The sequence below is a fragment of the Schistocerca serialis genome, chromosome 5, assembly GCF_023864345.2.
Source record: "Schistocerca serialis cubense isolate TAMUIC-IGC-003099 chromosome 5, iqSchSeri2.2, whole genome shotgun sequence".
Classification (NCBI taxonomy): Eukaryota; Metazoa; Arthropoda; class Insecta; order Orthoptera; family Acrididae; genus Schistocerca; species Schistocerca serialis.
The window spans coordinates 138,783,497-138,805,430 of record NC_064642.1 but is presented as its reverse complement, the minus strand read 5'-3'; the positions used below and the strand labels follow the sequence as shown (position 1 = coordinate 138,805,430).

General features: G+C 43.3%; 1 protein-coding gene across 1 annotated transcript in view; it reads left to right on the top strand.

Moving 5' to 3' along the window:
• LOC126481421 (nucleoporin Nup43) overlaps positions 1-21,934 on the top strand; it is a 200,520-nt gene that overhangs the window by 29,852 nt on the left and 148,734 nt on the right. The window contains exon 2 of the mRNA XM_050105162.1: positions 11,266-11,373. Within this exon, the coding sequence (XP_049961119.1) occupies positions 11,266-11,373 (108 nt within the window). The remainder of the gene's footprint in view (positions 1-11,265; positions 11,374-21,934) is intronic.

Here is a 21,934-nt window from a genome sequence, read left to right as displayed (position 1 = left end):
ACTCATGTAACCTTACAGCATCCCCATATCCTCCCCCAGCTCTGCGACAAACCACCAGACTTTTGCCTCATGGGGCGAAGTCACCTGCTACACAACCAGCAGGCCGGAAAAGACAGAAGGAATACTCGCCCGAAGACTTCCTACGTCCCTCCAGCCGACAAACGTCTGAATCTTCCTCTGCCAACTGGAAAGGCTCCCAGAAGTCAAACAAAGGGAAGCTGTCTTCTCCTTCACTGACTCGGAAATCCTCTTTGATGGTGTTGCCGTGTGATACCCTTGCCTGACCGACCTCAGAGTCACCTGTGCGCACGACCAAGAGTTTTCCTGCCCTGGACTCTGCAGACTGATGGAAGGAAAATACCAACCCCTCTGTAGACCTCATGGAGCAGGATCCCCCAGCTTCTGTGCCCTGTAGCAGCTAGTCTTCGAAGACTGGTACTGAGCAGCTGCTGAGGTGACACCCCTTCATTTTTTGCTCTCCTCCTGTGGAACATTTACGACCTTTGATCCAACAAAAAGGACTTACGGCTGCTCGTAGAATTGCAGGGTCCACTTGCACTCTGCCTTCAGGAAACAAAAAATTGCATCCTGATGACTGCTTTGAGCTCTTGCATTTCTTCCCGGTCCACTTCGACCCCCCCCCCCCCCCCCCCCCTCCCCGAGGACGGCATTCTGTCTCATGGGAGAGTCATGCTGCTTGTCAGAGATGATGCTCATAGTCAAACCATCTCTCTGAACACCCAATTGCAAGCTGTTGCAGTCCGCACTTTTCTTCCTCACTTGACTTTTTCCCTTTGTACTGTTACATCCCTCCATCATTCAGCGTCACCAGGGTAGACTTCCTTGAGCTTACTGGGCATCTTCCTTACCTCTTTCTGCCACTCGGTGACTTAAATGCACACCATCCCCATTGGGGCTCGCCCAGAACTGTCAGAAAGGTGCCCTGTTGGGTGACCTTCCCAGTCACTTTAACCTCATCTGTCTTAACATGGCAGCACCCAAATTCCTTTCAGACTCCACTCACACCTATTACCATTTGGACTTCTCTCTGCACTGCCCAGCTTGCCCATCATCTTGAGTGGCCAGTTGTGGTATGTGCTCGAGCAACCATTTCTCGTGTGCCATCTAATTGCTGACTCCTTCCCCACCTATGTGCACATCCAAACGGCAGCTTTCTAAGGCCGACAGTAGGCTTTACTCCTACCTGGCAACCCCTCTGCGGATCCAGGGGTTAGAATAGGCCCGAGATATTCCTGCCTGTTGTAAGAGGTGACTAAAAGCACTTTTCGACCCTATAAGTTCAGGTCCCATTTTATGGTTTGACCTGCCACTTGCCAAATTCTACAGAAGTGCGGGCCATATGGGGAAGGATGCCGTACGTGGTGCATGAGTTATGCATAGTGCCCTTAGATTCGATCTCCTGAACTCCTTGTAGTCATGGCTATGCATCTTCACCTGCAATTCAGCTATTTGGGCGAGAACACTTTCTCTGTGCCCAATATCCAGCACGGTAGCCAGTCCACTGTGTTGGGGCTTTCATTTACCCATTTGGTGGTAGACCCCTGACAACACAAGGATTGCGCTGTTGATGCCTGAGCTGTAAACTCACCACAAATGCCAAGGAGTAGATGCCTGTCTTCCTGGGGTATCAGGACTCCCGGCAAAGGCCATCATGCCAGGTTGCCTTTGCTGTGGCTGGGTGGCATCCATGGGGAGAGCCCCTGATCGGAGTAGGTGCACTAAGTCATCTCTTGCTAGTGACTGTATGGTGCCAGCAGTCTCTAAGAAAGGGCAAGATCAAGTACAATTAGACACAAACAATCCAATGACTGGTTTTGAACTATTATAAGCCTATCCTCAGGTGTCGTAGTCGTACTGTGGTCCCGGAGCACCACGTGTACCAGGTGCGTTGTGCCGCCTATGAGTGCAGGCTCCCTGTTCTGCACTCATAGGCAGCACACCGCACCTGGTAGATGCGGCGCTTGGGGGCCACAGCACCGCTACGACACCTGAGGACGGGCTTATAACAGTCCGAAACCGGTCGTGTGAAAATAAAGAAATTTACAACTTAAGTGGTATTTTCAACCTCTGTTACAATGCTGACAGGTATGACCCTGAATCGTTTCCCTCCCTCGCTATGCCATGGGAGGAATGTAAGGCTACAGAAAGAAGAGAGCCATATTTGCCTCGGTATTTAGTCCATAACAGAATGGATGGGGACTCCTTTCTACTTACGAAGCCTCAATTTTTTGTTGTACATCTTGAGGATAAGTTTGGGGAACAGACATTGCTGCCCAAGATCAGCTGCTGTGCTGTCTTGATTCAGACAGCATCCACAGCCCAATCCCGGGTATTACTCGCTTGTGACCAGCTGGGTAATATTCCTGTTTCCGTCACTCCCCGTAAAAGCCTCAATGTGGTCCAGGGGATTTTCCATTGCGACCTCCTGCAGTCTGATGATGAGCTCCGCGCCAGTCTAGAATGGTGGGATGTTCATTTCATCTGGCGTGTTTACAGGGGACCCAAAGACAACAGGGTTGCCACCAGTGCCTTCATCTTGGCCTTTGAGGGTGATTCCATATCTGAAAAGGTCAAGATGATGGTTTACTGCTGTGAAGTTAAACCATACATCCCTCCCCCTATGCGGTGGTTTGAGTGCTGGAAATTTGGACACATCTTCCCACTGCACTTCCAGTACCACCTGTAGAGACTGCGGATGAACACTGCATCCAGATACGCCATATATGCCTTCTTCCACTTCTATCACCTGTGTAGAGCAGCACTCGCCCTGCTCGCCAGACTGCACAATACTCCAAAAGGAGCAGAAAATCACGGAGTAAAAGATCCTGGACCGGTTGACCTACCAAGAGGCTAAACGTAAATTTGAATTATACCCTCCACATATGCTGCAGCTACATTACCATCACAGTCACAAGTAATAGTCATACCACACTCGGTTCCATGAACAGTGGGCCCTCCGGGCCTCCAGAATACATCTGCCCCATTGGTGGTAGGGGGGGGGGGGGGAAATCTCCTTCCGTTGCTCCCAAAGTACCTATTTCAGCCGCAAGCGCCCCCCCTCCCACACACCTCCCCCCCCCCCCCCCCCAAATGCAGGGGACTTCGGTCCCCCCCCCCCCCCCCCCCCCCCCCCGCCTCTACCCCCAGCTGGAGAAGCAACATCCTCCTTCAGCTCCTCTCATGCAGAAGGGCTCCCTTGGAACCCCCTCTCCCAAGGTCTCCGCTAATGCCACAGTGGACACTCACCAGGGGCTAAAGGAGCCAAAAACTGCTGGATGAAGAGTTTCACCGTCTTCCTCCGTGTGTGGAGCTACTTCGGAGAAGTCCTCCCAGCAAGCCCCTAAAGAGAAGCGAGAGAGTGAGCAAACAAAGAAGTAGTCTGCTAAGAAAAAGGACCCTCTGGTGGCCCCAACACCACCACTCCCTATCAATTCTGCACCTGAGGATGAGGTGGAGATCTTAGTGTCCCCTGAGGACCTGGATCTCACTGATGCCTCATCCCCAATAGGAATGGATACAAATACTCAATCAGTGGCAGCATACAACCCTAAGACATAACCTGCACGCTTCATACATTCCCAGCCTCACGATAATGTCATCCTCCAGTGGAATTGCTGTGGTTTTTTCCACCATCTGTATGAGCTATGGCAACTGTTAAGCATTACAACTGCTTTGTGCATTGTACTCCAGGAAACCTTTCTCCCGGCAATGCAGACCCCTGACCTCTGCGGCTGTTGGGGATATTACAAGAACCGTAGCGACTATGATAGTGTGCCAGATGGAGTTTGTGTATATGTCCTGAGTTCCGTATGCAGTGAGTCTGTGCCCCCTGTGGCTGTCAGCATCAGGATGACACAGGAAATAATTGCTTGCAATGTTTATCTTCCTCCAGATGGTGCAGTCCCCCTGAACGCATTGGCTGCACCGATTCATCAGCTCCCAAAACCTTTCCTACTTTGGGGAGATTTTAATGCCCATAACCCCTTGTGGGGTGGCACGGTGCTTACTGACCGAGGTAGAGATGTTGAAACTTTACTGTCTCAACTTTTAAATACTGGGGCCCCCACTTAATTAAGTGTGGCTCATGGCACTTTGATTTATCCCTCTGCAGTCCAGGACTTCCACTATCTGTCCACTGGAGCGCCCATGATGACTTGTATGCTAGTGACCATTTCCCCATCTTCCTGTCACTCCCTCAGCGCCATTGTCCTGGACGTCTACCCAGATGGGCTTTAAACAAGGCAGTCTGGGAAGCTTTCATCTCTGCTGTCACCATTGAATCTCCCCTGCATGGTACCATCACTGCGGTGGTTGAGCTGGTCACTAGAACGATCTTTTTTCCGGCGGAAACACGATCCCTTGTCCTTTAGGGTGCCCCTGGTGAAAGTCACGCCGGAAATTGCTGAGGTCATTAAAGAGCTTCGGCGAGCTCTACAGTGACGTAAGTGCAGACCCTTTCCTATAGCACCTAATAGCTTTTAAATGGCTCTGCGCTTGCGTTCGCCAGCTTATAAAAAGACAGAAACAGGAATGTTAGGAGAGGTATGTCTTGACCATAGGGTGCCATACGTCACCTTCCCAAGTCTGGATAAAGATCAGACGTGTTTTTGGGTACCAGACCCTGACAGGTGTCACTGACAGTAACATCAATGGCCTATCTGCAGACGCAAACACAATTGCCGAGCACTTTGCTGAGTATTATGCTCGAACCTCTGCATCGGAGAATTATCCCCCAGACTTTTACACCCTCAAATGGCGGATGGAAAGGAAAGCCCTCTCATTCACTGAACATCACAGTGAACTCTATAATGTTCCATTTACAGATTGGGAGCTCCTCAGCACCCTCGCACATTGCCCTGACACAGCTCCTGGGCCAGATCAGATCCACAGTCAGATGATCAAACATCTCTTGTCCGACTACAAGCGACATCTCCTAGTCATCTTCAACAGACTAGGGAAGTCTGCTTTATGGTTTGGTGGCACCCTCAGCATTGCGTTTACTCGGCCCAGTGCATCACTGTGGTGTTCGACTGGCAATGGGAGCTTTTAGGACGAGTCCGGAGACCAGCATCCTGGTGGAGGCCGGAGTCCCTCCATTGAAAGTTAGGTGTGCGCAACTGCTCGCCAGTTACGTTGCACACATTCATAGTCTTCCTGAGCATCCGAATTACCATATCCTTTTCCCACCCACAATAATTCATCTCCCGCATCAGCGGCCCAGGTCAGGGCTTATGGTTGCGGTTCGTGTCCGATCTCTTGTCTGAAGTGGAGTCCTTGCCTTTAGCACCTATACTTGAGGTCCATTCATGTACGTCTCCACGATGTACACCTAGGCTGAAGCTTTGCCTGGTCCTTTGACGTGGCCCTACAGACTCCGTTACCTCTGTGGCTTTCCGCTGTCACTTCCTCTCGATTCTCTACATGTACCGGGGTGATGAAGTAGTTTTCACCGATGGCTGATGGTCACGTTGGCTTTGCATATGTTCATGGAGGACATACTAAACAGCACTCCTTCCCAGATGGCTTCAGTGTTTTCACTGGAGATCTTGTGGCCATTTCTCATGCTCTTGAGCACATCCACTCATGTCCTTGTGAGTCATTCCTTTTCTGTACTCTCTCCTTGAGCAGCTTACCAGCTATCGACCAATGCTACCCTTGCCATCCTTTGGGGTAGTGAGCATCCCGGAGTCCATCTATGCCCTGGAACGGACTAGTCATTCCGTGGTGTTTGTGTGGACCCCAAGCCGCGTCGGAATCCAAGGAAATGAACTTGCTGACAGGCAGGCCAAACAGGCTACACGGAAACCGCTTCTGGAGGTCGACATTCCTGTAACTGACCTGCAATCATTATTACACCGCAAGGTTTTTCAGTTTTGGGAGACAGAATGGCATAATCTCAGTACGCACAACAAACTGCGTGCCATTAAGGAGCCTACAAATATGTGGAAGTCCTCCGTGTGGGCCTCTTGCAGGGACTCTGTGGTTCTCTAATGGCTCTGTGTTGGCCATACGTGGCTAACACGTGGTAACCTCCTTCATTGCGAGGACCCACCTCGGTGTCACTGTGGCTCACATATAACTGTCGTCCGTATCTTGCTGGACTGCCCACTTTTAGCCCCTCTGTGTCGGACTTGTAACCTTCCCAACACCCTACTTTCGCCGTTGGATGACAATGCCTCAAGAGCAGCTTTAGTTTTACATTTTATTCGTGAGGGTTTTTTTTTATCGTACCATCTGAGGGTGGGTATTATCCTTCTCTCCGAGGCTGCCACCCTCCCTCCACTTTAACTTTGTCGCACTTTCTTTGCATTGGTTTGTCTTAGTGGTCATCTTTTCCCTGTGTGTGTTCATCTCGCCTTGTCTTTTTGGGGTGGACGTTTTAACGTGTTGCAGGGTGGCTGGCTCATCCTCTTTTATTCTTGTGATCAGCCAGCCCAAATCATCTGCTCTATGGTTTTAATACCTTCTTCTATGTTTCCTTGTGGTGTATGTTTTCCCCGTTTTTTGTTCATTCCATTAGTTTTCTTTTTAGCTGTGGTTCCCCATTCCTTTTTCCTGTATTACTTTCTCAAACATACTTTGGGTGTTTTTGTACCTTGAAAAAAGAGACTGACGACCCTTTAGTTTGGTCCCTTTATACCCAAACCAACCAACCAACTAATCAATCCTACCTGGCGTCCTTCAATGAACATCATTTCCCCAGTTGCGATGATGAAGTGGAATATCTTACAAATATTATCCTTACTGCTGCAGAACGTTCCATTTGTCACACTTCTTGTGCAGATTTTGAGCTTTTCCCACTATCACCCTGCCTTCCTCCATCAGAAACTGAGTGGAGGATGCTCGAGTGATGCCATTCTCTTCTCAGAATAGTGAGTTGTTACTATGAGGGAGCTAGATCATGCTCTCACTTCATTCCGATCCTCCATCTTAGGGCAAGCCAAAATTCACACTCCGATTTTGCAGCACCTTTCTCTTGTGGGCAATCACTTTCTCCTTCATACATACAAGTGCATCTGGGCAGAGGTCATGTTTCCCAGAAGCTAGCATGAAGCCATTGTTATACCCATACCTAATCCTGGTAAGGATTAACACCCTCCTTCTAGCTATCGGCAGTAAACTGATAATCTTAATTTTACACTCTTTGTTTGAACTAATTCATTTAGTTTTTCTATCAAATCATCATATTCGGTTGGTGAAGTTTTATAACTTCCATCTGTTTTAGTACAAATTGTATTTTGAAATGAAACTTCCAAAACCTTTTTGACTGTAGCTGCCACTTTCTCAGTTTTTGTATTCAAGGCTCTTGGTCTTTTATCTTGACTTAGTTTCCTAATTTTACTAGCAGGTGATATACCCAGGATTTAACAAGCTGTATCTTCTTTTTTAATGGTTGCTGATAAGTCACAAAATTCTGTATCTGAGGTTTCACTATCCTTTCTCTTGTGAATTACAAATATCTTAGAATAACATGTTGGACACAATGATTTTCCTGGTATGAGATTGACAAAAGGGCTTTTATGTTTAGAATAATGATCAAATGTTGTTTCTTGCAACCTTTTGTTATAGGTTTCTTACGTTTCTCAAAAGGGTCCATGCAAGACTGACCAAAAAGGTGATGAAATTTTTTTAAGTATTTCATTTCACGGTACTTGCATGTTGATTTGACCTCTGGGCTGACTCGTAAGTAAAACAACACTTTTTCTTCTTCAGTGTAATCTTTGATTAAAGTAATGTTTTTAGGATACATTCCATACACACTTTTATGACATGCTTCATTAATAACAACACCAACAGAACACTGAGACACCATTTTTCAAGCGCACACTTCAAGAACTTCTAGTTAAATGAGTGTGAGTAGACAGTTGTTGGTGTAAAGGGGAAGACAACAACCAGAATTGTATAGGCTTGCGGATGCAATTGTTAGCCTGCTGAAACAATTACCACAGCATTGTTTCGACAAATCATCGTTAGCTAGTGTAATGTGGTGTGTTACATTATGCAGTTGGTATACTTTATTTGATTAGCCTACCAGATATGGCAGATGTTCAAAAACATAGTTTTGACTCGTGTTTCTAATCTTTTTTCCATAACTTCCAGTTGAATCTCAAAGTTGAAATTTATACTGAAGTTTGATATCATAAATGTCTATTAACTGTGAAATTTTCAGATTTTTATCTGGTCCCCCAACAAAGGTATTGCAGACCACAAAATGGAAAAATTTAAAAAAATCAATTTTTATAATAGTGTATTTTTTAAGTGTAAGCCGCTCACCATTGATACTCTATAAAAAGTAACTATACTATACAGTGTAATAGCAGAAAAAATATTAAAGCTGAGAAATTAATCTTTCTTTGAAAAAACTACCGTTCAAAAATTGAGTTTTTTAAAATTTTTGGCTGATAAATTTGAACTATTTAAAATATATTAAAGAATACATTCAGCTAAGTGATAATGATGTTAATTTGTAGCCCAGAGTGTGTTGAACTAAATGCATTTTATCTGAAAGGCTTAGGACAATCCACTACTGAATAATTGTAAAAAATGTAGATGCTTGCAAATACGAGAAAACACATGCAGCCTGGAACAAATATGGTTGCCATTTCAAAATAATAAACAATAAATTTTTGTAAAAATATTTTTGTGACTACTAAGCATTGGGGAATCCACCCAGCAAATATAAAATTTTTCTGAGATGGTCAAGCAACCAGTGCTGGACCACTTGGTATGGATTGACTCATATGCATGCAGTTTGTCTGCCATGCGTGGGCACCCATCCTACACCTTCTTCTTCGATGACTTCTTTGATCACCAGTACGAGGTGCATCCCTCTTCTCTGTTACCTCCTGGCATTCATTTTCGGCTGTTGCTCCGGCAGCTTAACTTAATGCTACCTGCCACTTTCCTGATGGGTGTGAACCCTTCACCACTTGGCTTCGTGTGGCAGCCCGTGTTCACCTTATCCTTCATTCGCTTTCTTGGGATACTATTCCAGCCCGCTCTATTGCCTTAAGTTTCCCGACCTTCGCACAGAATTTCATGATAGTACCTTTATGTACATTGATGGATCTTGGACTGACTGTGGTGTCGGATGTGCCTTCATCATATTCACCGACATTTTTCGGTATCAGCTTCTGACACACAGCTCTGTAATCACAGCCAAGCTCTTAGCCCTTTGTCAGTCTATGCAATACGTCCAGTGACATAGGCTTTTCAATTGTGCCGTTAGCTCTGACTCTCTCAGTGCCCTTCAGAGCCTCTGTTTGCTGTACATTGTCCACCCCATAGTGCAATGGTTCCAGGAAGGCTGTCTCTTGCTCACTCTTGATGGAGCCACTGTGATGTTTGTGTGGGTTTCTGGTCATGTCAGTCTGAGTCCACTGTCGCTGCTGCCGAGGCTGCAGTCCTCTTACCTCAGCCCGCTGGTTCTTACATTCACTCCGATGATCTCTGTGTTGCTGTCCGTCAGCAGGTGGTGTCACTTTGGCATCACCGTAGGTCCTCCCTTCATGGGACAAGCTCTGGGAAATTAAACGTCTCCCAGCGGCTTGGACGATCTCCTCTCGACCCTCTCCCGGTGAGGAGATCGTTTTAGGTAGGTTACGAATTGGGCACTGTCTTTTTAGCCATCTCCATTTGTTAAGTTGTGACCCCCCACCACTTTGTGCCCATTGCCCTCAACCTTTGATGGTTCACCTTTTCGTGACGGAATACCTTTTTTTTTTTAACCACCTACGTTCTCATTTGTGTTTACTATCTGAGTTACCAGCCGTTCTAGCGAGTGATGTGTGGGCTGTCGACTGCGTTTTACTTTTTATCCATTGTAGCAATATGGTGAAGGACATTAAATCTTTAGTTTAAGACCTCCATTTCTCCATGGCGTATTTTGTAGACCTTTCTCTGTGTCCCTGTTTTTAGCTGTCTTCTCTTCCATCGATTGCGATTAACATGTAGTTGTTTTTATATTGCTCTCTTTGTCGATTCGTCAATGGGCAAATGGTGCAAGATGTTCAAAATTCAGAGAAAAATATTGTATGCTGTAGGGAGAGACAGATAATATAGAATGTGTACAAGAGCCAAGAGGAACAATAAGAGTGGAGGACAAGGAATGAAGTTCTCAGATAAAAACGGGTGTAAGACAGGGTAGACTACTGTTTTGCCCCTACTACTCAGTCTGGACATTGAAGAAGCAGTGATGGAAATAAAAGAAAGGTTAAAGAGTGGGATTAAAATTCAGGGTGACAGGATATCAATAATAAGATTCGCTGCTGGTGTTGCTATCCTGAGTGAAAGTAAAAAAGAATTACAGGATATGTTGAATGGAATGAACAGTCTAATGAGTACAGAATGTGGATTGAGAGTAAATCAAAGAAAGACAAAAGTAATGAGAAGTAGCAGCAATGAGAAGAGTGTGAAACTTAACATCAGAACTGGGGATTAGAAAGTAGATGAAGTTACAAAATTCTGCTATGTGGGTAGCAAAATAACTAATGACAGACAAAGCAAGGAGAACATAAAAAGCAGACTAGCACTGGTGGAAAGGGCATTCCGAGCCAAGAAAAATGTGTTAGTATAAAACATAGGCCTTAATTTGAGAAAAATTTCACCGAATGTACATTTGGAGTACGACACTGTATGATAGTGAAGCATGGACTGTGAGAAAATCAGAACAGAAGAGAATTGAAGCATTCCAGATGTGGTGCTACAGACAGATGTCGAAAATTAGGTGGACTGATAAGATAAAGGAATGAGAAGGTTCTCCACGGAATCAATGAGGAAAGGAATATATGGAAAACAGTGAAAAAACGGCAGGATGATGGAACATCTATTGAGACATCAGAGATTAACTTTTATGCTAATAGAGGTAGCTACAGAGGGTAAAATCTGTAGGGGGGAGGGGGGAGAGGTTGGAATACATGTAACAAATAATTGATGATATAGTTTGCGGTATATACTATGATGAATTCATGACTCATGTCAGTCTGCATTAAACTAGTAAGAAGACTGATGACTGGCTAAAAGAGAGAGAGAGAGAGAGAGAGAGAGAGAGAGAGGAACCCACCAGTGCTGTGAGATACATGCCAATGTGCTGTTCAAGGACTGGAATTCAAGTAATGAAGGTGGAAGTTGATGACCCACATCATCCAGACCAGTGCTTTTTTTCTTTAATTGATTTTGTTGTTGTCAGCCATTCTTCTGGATACTGAAATAAAAGGTATTAATCCTCTTTTCTTTCCTTTTCAGATTTGCCACTTAGCACTATGGTCATATGCATCTGATGAAGATGATTCATACAGTATTCCTGCAAAACTGAGAACTATTCCCAATTGTGGTGATATTACTGAAATAAAAGTAAGTATTTTACTAATAAATGCAAGTTATGTAGTTAAAATTATTTTAGTTGGACGAATACATGCAATGCTCTTCAGATTTGTGAAGCACTGGTTAAAGAACATGAGAATTTAATTTTATCCTGTTTTAACCAAAAATATGTGGATAAAATTTTACATACATTGATTCAAAACAGTAAGAGGTTGTAATATCATTCTTCTAGTCGAGTTGTGCCACAAGCTCCTCTTCTCCCCAATTCTATTCAATACCTCCTCATTAGGTACGTGATCTACCCATATAATCTTCAGCATTCTTCTGTAGCACCACATTTCAAAAGCTTCTATTCTCTTCTTGTCTAAACTACTTATCGTCCACGTTTCACTTCCATACATGGCTACACTCCATACAAATACTTTCAGAAACCACTTCCTGACACTTCAATCTACACTCGATGTTAACAAATTTTTCTTCTTCAGAAATGCTTTCCTTGCCATTGCCAGTCTACATTTTATATCCTCTCTACTTCGACCATCATCAGTTATTTTGCTCCCCAAATTGCAAAACTCCTTTACTACTTTAAGTGTCTCATTTCCTAATCTAATTCCCTCAGCATCATCCGACTTAATTCGACTACAATCCATTATCCTAGTTTTGCTTTTGTTGATGTTCATTTTATACCCTCCTTTCAAGACACTGTCCATTCCGTTCAACAGCTCTTCCAAGTACTTTGCTGTCTATGACAGAATTACAATGTCATCGGTGAACCTCAAAGTTTTTATTTCTTCTCCATGGATTTTAATTCCTACTCCGAACTTTTCTTTTGTTTCCTTTATTGCTTGCTCAATATACAGATTGAATAACATCGGGGACAGGATACAACCCTGTCTCACTCCCTTCCCAACAACTGCTTCCCTTTCATGTCCCTCGACTCTTATAACTGCCATCTGGTTTCTGTACAAATTGTAAATAGCCTTTCGCTCCCTGTATTTTACCCCTGCCACTTTCAGAATTTGAAAGAGAGTATTCCAATCAACATTGTCAAAAGCCTTCTCTAAGTCTACAAAAGCTAGAAGCATAGGTTTCCCTTTCCTTAATCTATTTTCTAAGATAAGTCGTAGGGTCAGTATTGCCTCACGTGTTCCAACATTTCTACGGAATCCAAACTGATCTTCCCCGAGGTCGGCTTCTATCAGTTTTTCCATTCGTCTGTAAAGAATTCGCGTTAGTATTTTGCAGCTGTGACTTATTAAACTGATAGTTCGGTAATTTTCACATGTGTCAACACCTGCTTTCTTTGGGATTGGAATTATTATATTCTTCTTGAAGTCTGAGGGTATTTCGCCTGTCTTATACGTCTTGCTCTCCAGATGGTAGAGTTTTCTCAGGACTGGCTCTCCCAAGGCTGTCAGTAGTTCTTATGGAATGTTGTCTACTCCGGGGACCTTGTTTCGACTGAGGTCTTTCAGTGCTCTGTCAAATTCTTCACGCAGTATCATATCTCCCATTTCATCTTCATCTACATCCTCTTCCATTTCCATAATATTGTCCTCAAGTACGTCGCCCTTGTATAGACCCTCTATATACTCCTTCCACCTTTCTGCTTTCCCTTCTTTGCTTAGAACTTGGTTTCCATCTGAGCTCTTGATATTCCTACAAGTGGTTCTCTTTTCTCCAAAGGTCTCTTTAATTTTCCTGTAGGCAGTATCTACCTTACCCCTAGTGAGATAAGCCTCTACATCCTTACATTTGTCCTCTAGCCATCCCTCCTTAGCCATTTTGCACTTCCTGTCTATATCATTTTTGAGACGTTTGTATTCCTTTTTGGCCTGTTTCATTTACTGCATTTTTATATTTTCTTCTTTCATCAATTAAATTCAATATTTCTTCTGTTACCCAAGGATTTCTACTAGCCCTTGTCTTTTTACCTATTTGATCCTTTGCTGCCTTCACTGTTTCATCCCTCAAAGTTACCCATTCTTCTTCTACTGTATTTCTTTCCCCCATTCCTGTCAGTTGTTCCCTTATGCTCTCCCTGAAACTCTGATGAGATAGGGGGTCGGAAGCAGGGGCTGTGAGGGATGGACGAGTATTATTGTGTAGGTTTGGTGGATGGCGAAATAACACTGTGGGAGGGGTGGGAAGGATAGTGGGCAGGGCATTTCTCATTCCTTCTTCACATTCCAGCACTACACTGCCCTCATTTCATCGTCACACGCAGTGTTTTTACTTCTCTTCTTTTCCGCTGCTTCTTTGTGTCTACTTCTCAGATGCATGACAGGAAGTTTTTCAACTGTTATCATAACAGAGCATTTCGTATATGTGGAACTTAGATCTATCCTGTTGCTAGCCACATTAGAAGACAAACTCAATTCATAGACGAGAAGGGTTTACATTCAGACTACTAGAAGGTTAGTTGATGAGTTGTCAGCAGGCACACAAAAAAGAATGAAAACACTCTCTTACACACACACACACACACACACACACACACACACACACACACACACACACACACCTATATGCAGTTACATTGTTCCAACTGAACACACAATGTTGTGGATGCAGGTCAGCAAGTAGTGCTGGGGCTGCATATCAGTCAGTAGGCTGGGGTGAGAGTTAGTGTCAGGTAGGGTGAGAGGGGGGTACAGGGAGAAAGGAGATGAGAATGAGAGTTGAGGAAAGGTGGGTGGCATCTCTGAGGGAGATAAATACATGTGTTATATCGGAATGCAGGACACAGAGGCATCAAGTTCATGGCATAGAAAAGCAAAATACAGGCACTAGTGCTGGTGAATGTGTGTCATGCACGATGATGATTCGGTGGAATGGGTTTAGGAGATAATGACAGGACAGGGAAAGGGGGGAGATGGCTGGGTAGGTGTGGATGCAGTAGCTTAGTGAAGATTGAGAGCAGGAGGATTATGGGGACAAAGGATGTGTTGCAAGGACCCTCCCATCAACGCAACTCAGAAAGGCTGGCGCTGGAGGGAAGGATCCAGTGGGCATGGTTTGGGAATGAACCATTCAACTTGATTATGTTGTGCTTACATCTACATCTACATCTATACTCCGCGAGCCACCTTACGGTGTGTGGCGGAGGGTACTTATTGTACCACTATCTGATCCCCCCTTCCCTGTTCCATTCACGAATTGTGCGTGGGAAGAACGACTGCTTGTAAGTCTCCGTATTTGCTCTAATTTCTCAGATCTTTTCGTTGTGATCATTACGCGAGATATATGTGGGCGGTAGTGATATGTTGCCCATCTCTTCCCGGAATGTGCTCTCTCGTAATTTTGATAATAAACCTCTCCGTATTGCGTAACGCCTTTCTTGAAGTGTCCGCCACTGGAGCTTGTTCAGCATCTCCGTAACGCTCTCGTGCTGACTAAATGTCCCCATGACGAATCGCGCTGCTTTTCGCTGGATCATGTCTATCTCTTCTATTAATCCAACCTGGTAAGGGTCCCATACTGATGAGCAATACTCAAGAATCGGACGAACAAGCGTTTTGTAAGCTACTTCTTTCGTCGATGAGTCACATTTTCTTAGAATTCTTCCTATGAATCTCAACCTGGCGCCTGCTTTTCCCACTATTTGTTTTATGTGATCATTCCACTTCAGATCGCTCCGGATAGTAACTCCTAAGTATTTTACGGTCGTTACCGCTTCCAATGATTTACCACCTATGGCATAATCGTACTGGAATGGATTTCTGCCCCTATGTATGCGCATTATATTACATTTATCTACGTTTAGGGAAAGCTGCCAGCTGTCGCACCATGCATTAATCCTCTGCAGGTCCTCCTGGAGTACGTACGAGTCTTCTGATGTTGCTACTTTCGTGTAGACAACCGTGTCATCTGCAAATAGCCTCACGGAGCTACCGATGTTGTCAACTAAGTCATTTATGTATATTGTAAACAATAAAGGTCCTATCACGCTTCCCTGCGGTACTCCCGAAATTACCTCTACATCTGCAGATTTTGAACCGTTAAGAATGACATGTTGTGTTCTTTCTTCTAGGAAATCCTGAATCCAATCACAAACCTGGTCCGATATTCCGTAAGCTCGTATTTTTTTCACTAAACGTAAGTGCGGAACCGTATCAAATGCCTTCCTGAAGTCCAGGAATACGGCATCAATCTGCTCGCCAGTGTCTACGGCACTGTGAATTTCTTGGGCAAATAGGGCGAGCTGAGTTTCACATGATCTCTGTTTGCGGAATCCATGTTGGTTATGATGAAGGAGATTTGTATTATCTAAGAACGTCATAATACGAGAACACAAAACATGTTCCATTATTCTACAACAGATTGACGTAAGCGAAATAGGCCTATAATTATTCGCATCTGATTTATGACCCTTCTTGAAAATGGGAACGACCTGCGCTTTCTTCCAGTCGCTAGGTACTTTACGTTCTTCCAGCGATCTACGATAAATTGCTGATAGAAAGGGGGCAAGTTCTTTAGCAAAATCACTGTAGAATCTTAAGGGTATCTCGTCTGGTCCGGATGCTTTTCCGCTACTAAGTGATAGCAGTTGTTTTTCAATTCCGATATCGTTTATTTCAATATTTTCCATTTTGGCGTCCGTGCGACGGCTGAAGTCAGGGACCGTGTTACGATTTTCCGCAGTGAAACAGTTTCGGAACACTGAATTCAGTATTTCTGCCTTTCTTCGGTCGTCCTCTGTTTCGGTGCCATCGTGGTCAACGAGTGACTGAATAGGGGATTTAGATCCGCTTACCGATTTTACATATGACCAAAACTTTTTAGGGTTCTTGTTTAGATTGTTTGCCAATGTTTTATGTTCGAATTCGTTGAATGCTTCTCTCATTGCTCTCTTTACGCTCTTTTTCGCTTCGTTCAGCTTTTCCTTATCAGCTATGATTCGACTACTCTTAAACCTATGATGAAGCTTTCTTTGTTTCCGTAGTACCTTTCGTACATGATTGTTATACCACGGTGGATCTTTCCCCTCGCTTTGGACCTTAGTCGGTACGAACTTATCTAAGGCGTACTGGACGATGTTTCTGAATTTTTTCCATTTTTGTTCCACATCCTCTTCTTCAGAAATGAACGTTTGATGGTGGTCACTCAGATATTCTGCGATTTGTGCCCTATCACTCTTGTTAAGCAAATATATTTTCCTTCCTTTCTTGGCATTTCTTATTACACTTGTAGTCATTGATGCAACCACTGACTTATGATCACTGATACCCTCTTCTACATTCACGGAGTCGAAAAGTTCCGGTCTATTTGTTGCTATGAGGTCTAAAACGTTAGCTTCACGAGTTGGTTCTCTAACTATCTGCTCGAAGTAATTCTCGGACAAGGCAGTCAGGATAATGTCACAAGAGTCTCTGTCCCTGGCTCCAGTTCTGATTGTGTGACTATCCCATTCTATACCTGGTAGATTGAAGTCTCCCCCTATTACAATAGTATGATCACGAAACTTCTTCACGACGTTCTGCAGGTTCTCTCTGAGGCGCTCAACTACTACTGCTTAGCTGCATATTCTGCAATTGTGTGGTCAACACTGCTCTTCTACTACAGTTTAACAGTGGTTATTTATTCTTGTAGACAGCTGTTTGGTAGTCAAGGCCGCATGAAATGCTGTGCAGTGAGTGCAGCAAAGCTGATATGATACAGCTGCTTTCACTGGCACCTCAGGACCACTTCTACTCCCATTACAAGATACTGTTACTGTGCAATCCGAAGTACCTGCACCATATCTCCATAACTGAAATCCTTGTCCACCAACACCTCAAAGAACACTCCAGACACCATCTCCAAAAATTATCAGAATTTATTAAAATGTTACTCCCACCTCAGAGCACTACTGTCCATCAATACCTGTCCTACACTCAGTGAAATTTGACCTCTCATCAGCCCCTCGTGGCACCCAAACACTGCCTTGCTGATGTTTCCCATCAACAACTTCCTCTAAAACTTCCTCCTAACATTCCACAAAACACAGAACACTGTTGCAACCTATACGTTGAAAACCTTAATCCAATAGAACTTTCAGTTCTACCTAAGGTCCTCACCATCAGTCGCCCACCTAAGTTCAACCACACTGGACTTGTCAAAGGCCTACTCTTCTTCTCCCAATCATTGCAGTGGAAACACATCTTTACTATCAATTCCTCCAACCGAAGCTATCTAATCTCAACATTGAACTAGACTCTTCCAGTTCATACCACCATTGGATTGGACCTTCTCTTCTTCAACTGATTGATCCTGAGTTAGCTTTCAGGAATCCCTTACCTCCAACTTGGCCTCCTTCCTCAGGTCACTTCTCTGGAACACAAATTTCTCAGTGGAAGAAAGAACAGCCATCTAAAACCTCAAGACAAACCTTGATGTAATCATCCTCTGCGCAGACAAAGGCTTCAACACTGTCATGATGAATTGTAGTTACTACCTGACAGAATGCTTCTGCCAATTATCTTGACTCCCCCACCTACAAGTTCTACCATAGCAATCCAATCCCAGAAGTCCAATGTAACCTCCAATCTCTACTCAAATACTTAGGCCTATCCTAGAGTATCTTGCGTGACTCTGTCTCCCTTTTCACCCCAACTGAAACTCACCCAGGATGGGGTGGTGATGGGTGGTACTAAATTTTGGAGGTAGTTTGTCTGGACACCATGGTCCCTGAGTGGTAAGCCACTTAACTCTTCCCAAAATTTATTTTAACTCCAAAGCAGACGGTTCATATATTGGTACTTGAGAAATACAGAAAAAGACCTACATAATTAAAAACATATCCTTCCTAAAAAAAACCTGTACTGTTATTCCCACATAAGTTACAATTGAAGCCCTTGTGTTATAATATACAAGCAGTTTCAATTAAATCTGTACTGGCATTAAATTTGTCTCAAGCATTTTCCCAACAATTACTCTTTTCTTAAAAATGATTTAAGTCCACTAATTCCAGAGAGCAATCTCAATTACATCTCCATGTAGACATTCCAAATTATTTTTGTTAAAATTTTTCTTTATCCTCAAATGGCCATAGCTGACCAACAGTAAAATGAGCAAGGTAAATTTAAAGTAGTAAAGCAGTAGGCAAGATGACCACAGCTGACTCAAACCCACTTGAGCAAATTTTATTAGTTACAAACCGCACAAATCTCATTGAGAATAATGAGAGCAATGGCTGCACAAATCTCATTGAGAATAATGAGAGCAATGGCTGGAACCATTAATAACACCAATTTCTTCAAAAAAATGACTGCGACCGAAAATGTTAAACAGGCCAGTGACGTCAGCAGAACACAAGGTGGAATGCAAATTTTCATTAAGCAGAGATAGCTGTAATTGACCAGTAAAATCAGGTAGGTTAAATATTTAAAAGGAAATATAACATAATATTAAGTGTGTGGTTGTCATTAGTCAATAGCCAAGTAAATTAATCTTCTTAAATAAAACTGGTCTGACCAGCCAGTGCCGAACACACAACAATTTAAGGCACTTGAAGACAGGAGTGTCCTTTAAGCAACAGTGGCCAGAAAAAACTGACAGTTAGATAACTCATTTAAGGTCACTTTTCTTCAAGATGACAGCTGTGAATAACCAAGGGAAAACAAATAGCAAGACAGATAACCACAAGGCCCTGAATTCTCTTTAAGTGCGGAACAATAGACTTAATAATATAGAAAACCTCAAATAAAGACATATGAGCTTTTTATGCAGTTATCAGAGGTACTTTACATGGCATGTAAAACTTTCAGCCAACTTACTCACAGTGAATAGTGCCATTGTAATGTAACCTTTAGCTGCTGCCAGTGCATCAGCATACTGTAGAAAGTAATTTCAGGAGATGGCCAAATCACATAGAACACTATAACAGACAGAATAGAATTAAGTACAGCATAAATTATGTCGCATGATTGCCATAAGGCAACCTTAACAAATGAAACTCTGAACGCAGTTGTCTTTGACATAAAAACCACAATCATATCTGTGTCTTTCAAAATTTCAACACGTAACTCAAGTACAGGAAAATAGAGCACACACTCGCATTCATGCTTGGCTCCACAGCTCAAAGTGGACCTCTTGAAGTCTTACACACAGAGGAGGGTTAAGGTGAGCTGGGCAAAAATAGAGGAACTTATTGACAAAGTTTGAGAATGCTCACCTTAGTTCCACAAGCAAGGTGTAATCAAAGCCAAATTACAACCTCTATCAAGACTGGGCACTAGAAGTCCAGTGCCGAGGCCACAGCCCCAGCACCAACAGTTTTCAGCCACATACACTTCCATTGATGGCGGCCACCCATCTCTCCTTGTGCTGTCCTGCCACTAGGGGCCTGTACACACCACGTGATCGCAACACTGGCCATTCACAGCATTTTTTCTGTTGACCTCCAAACTGCCTCTGTAACTCCACAGAGTTTAGAGTTGAAATCCCACCAGTGGCCTGCTCCACGCATCAGCATATTTGCATATCCGAATTGACCACTGAGCAAAATTGATGAACACGCATTCTACATGTTTCCCAAACTGCATAAACCCATCAATCCTAGACAACCCTTTGTACCTCGTTACTGTGCTCCTAATGGCAAAATTTCCGATCCTGTTGATCAACACCTCCAACTAATTGCTTGAAGCTTATTCTCTCATATTAAAGATACAAACAACTTTCTTCACTGACTCTTGACATTCCCAGCCCATCGTCACCTAGATCCCTAGTTATCACTGTTGATGCCACCTCCCCTACACCAGCATCCCCCATGCTCATGGAGTTGCTGCTGTCGAACACTACCTCCCCCATTGTCCTTCTGGTTCCAAACCCGCTACCTCATTCCGTACATATGTGATTACATATCCTCACACATAACTACTTCTCCCTTTAAGGTGTATAAACCAACTTCTGACACAGTCATGAGTACCTGTGTGGCACCCTCTCATGCTAATCTATTTATTGGCCATCTAGGAGAAGGTTTTCTAGCTTCTCAAAACCCAAAAAAATCCCTTGTGTGTTTCAGGTTCATTCATGATATTTTCATGGTTTGTACCCAGAGACAAGACACCTTTTCCTCGTTCCTCTGTGGCCCCTAAACCTTGTCCCTTATTCACTTCACCACGTCGTTCTTAGCCCAAGATGCCTTCTTCCTAGACATAGATTTCCTTTGGTGTTGCTGCTAAAGTCTGTAGTAATTTTTCCTAATGCTGTAATGGATGATTCTTAATTTATTGATGCCTCACTCATGCAGGACCATGTCACCAGTAGCAACACCACTAACATCATGAATATATCTTTTCCTCTTTTTTATGACGATTTGTATAACCTGAATGTTTATAAATATGTTAACTTTTATCTTGAATCAAATTCGTTCTGCCATTCAGCAGAGAGCATAGAGATTTTGCGCAAGTTAGGACTTCAAATGCTTGTGTTAGTTAAACGTATTAGTTAAACAAAATCACATTGTTATTTGTTAAGTCAAGTAAAGTCTCTGCCAGAGATATAATTTCTTCAACTGTAATTTGCAGTATTTCTTTACTACCCATTACTATATTTTGAAGATTACCTTTCTTTTCCATAGGTAATGTAGATTAGTGAGATTTTTAATCTAAGTATTTCAATAGAAGTTATTGGTAATAAAAAACTCCAAAAAGCTTTTCATTCACTTATAACTTTCTGTGTTTGAGATTTTATTGTGTCAGTATAATGACTGAATAAAGGCTTCACACAGAGCTGAAGAGAACTCAGTAAGAACTCATACAGAACTGAAATGTTTCCTTACAAAATTAAAAATTATTTCTCTATAATAGTATGCACCACTTTTCTTGACAATGTAATTCTGGTCTTTCCTATTTACGGGCTCATTGCTGATTACTTGAAGTTACCTGCACTGCCACATGCCGCAGCCATGGATAACCACTGGACCATGTTGTCATGAACTGATGTGTTTGACATTTAACACACAGAAAATACACACTTGTTCAGTACATTGATAAACTATTAATAATATAAATTCAGATAATTAATTGTTACTTATCTGATGCTGCTCAGGTGGGAAAAGGTGGCAGTGTTTCAGCTCATATTTTGAAACACTACATTGCACCTCGTTGATGTCTCCATCCGTATATCTGTCCATACCAAGTCCACTAGCCCCCAAAATACCTCTGTCTTAAAAGCTGTCATTCCTTCCACAGCAAAAATCACTTCAATAAAGCCTGGTCATCTGTGGATGGCATATCCACAGAGATGAGAATTTCCTTGCACAGTATGCTGAAGATCTCACAAAGGCCTTCACAGACAGGCACTATTGCTCAAGACCTAGCCCACAAACAGATTTCCCGTGCTATATCCTTACACCACCTGCAAGAACCAGCTGCAAAGGAACAATCCTCTCATCACTCCATATCATCCCGAACTGGAGCAACTGAACCACATCTTCTGTTAGGGTTTGCTATCAATCATCATATCCAGAAAAAGAGACCCACAGTCCTTACCAACCTTTCTAAAATGGTACTCTGCTGTCTGTCCAACGTGTACAACATCCCAGTCCATTCTTATCTCACTACCTCTTCCAACTCTTCGTCACAGGGCTTACAAAATGTATCTGACT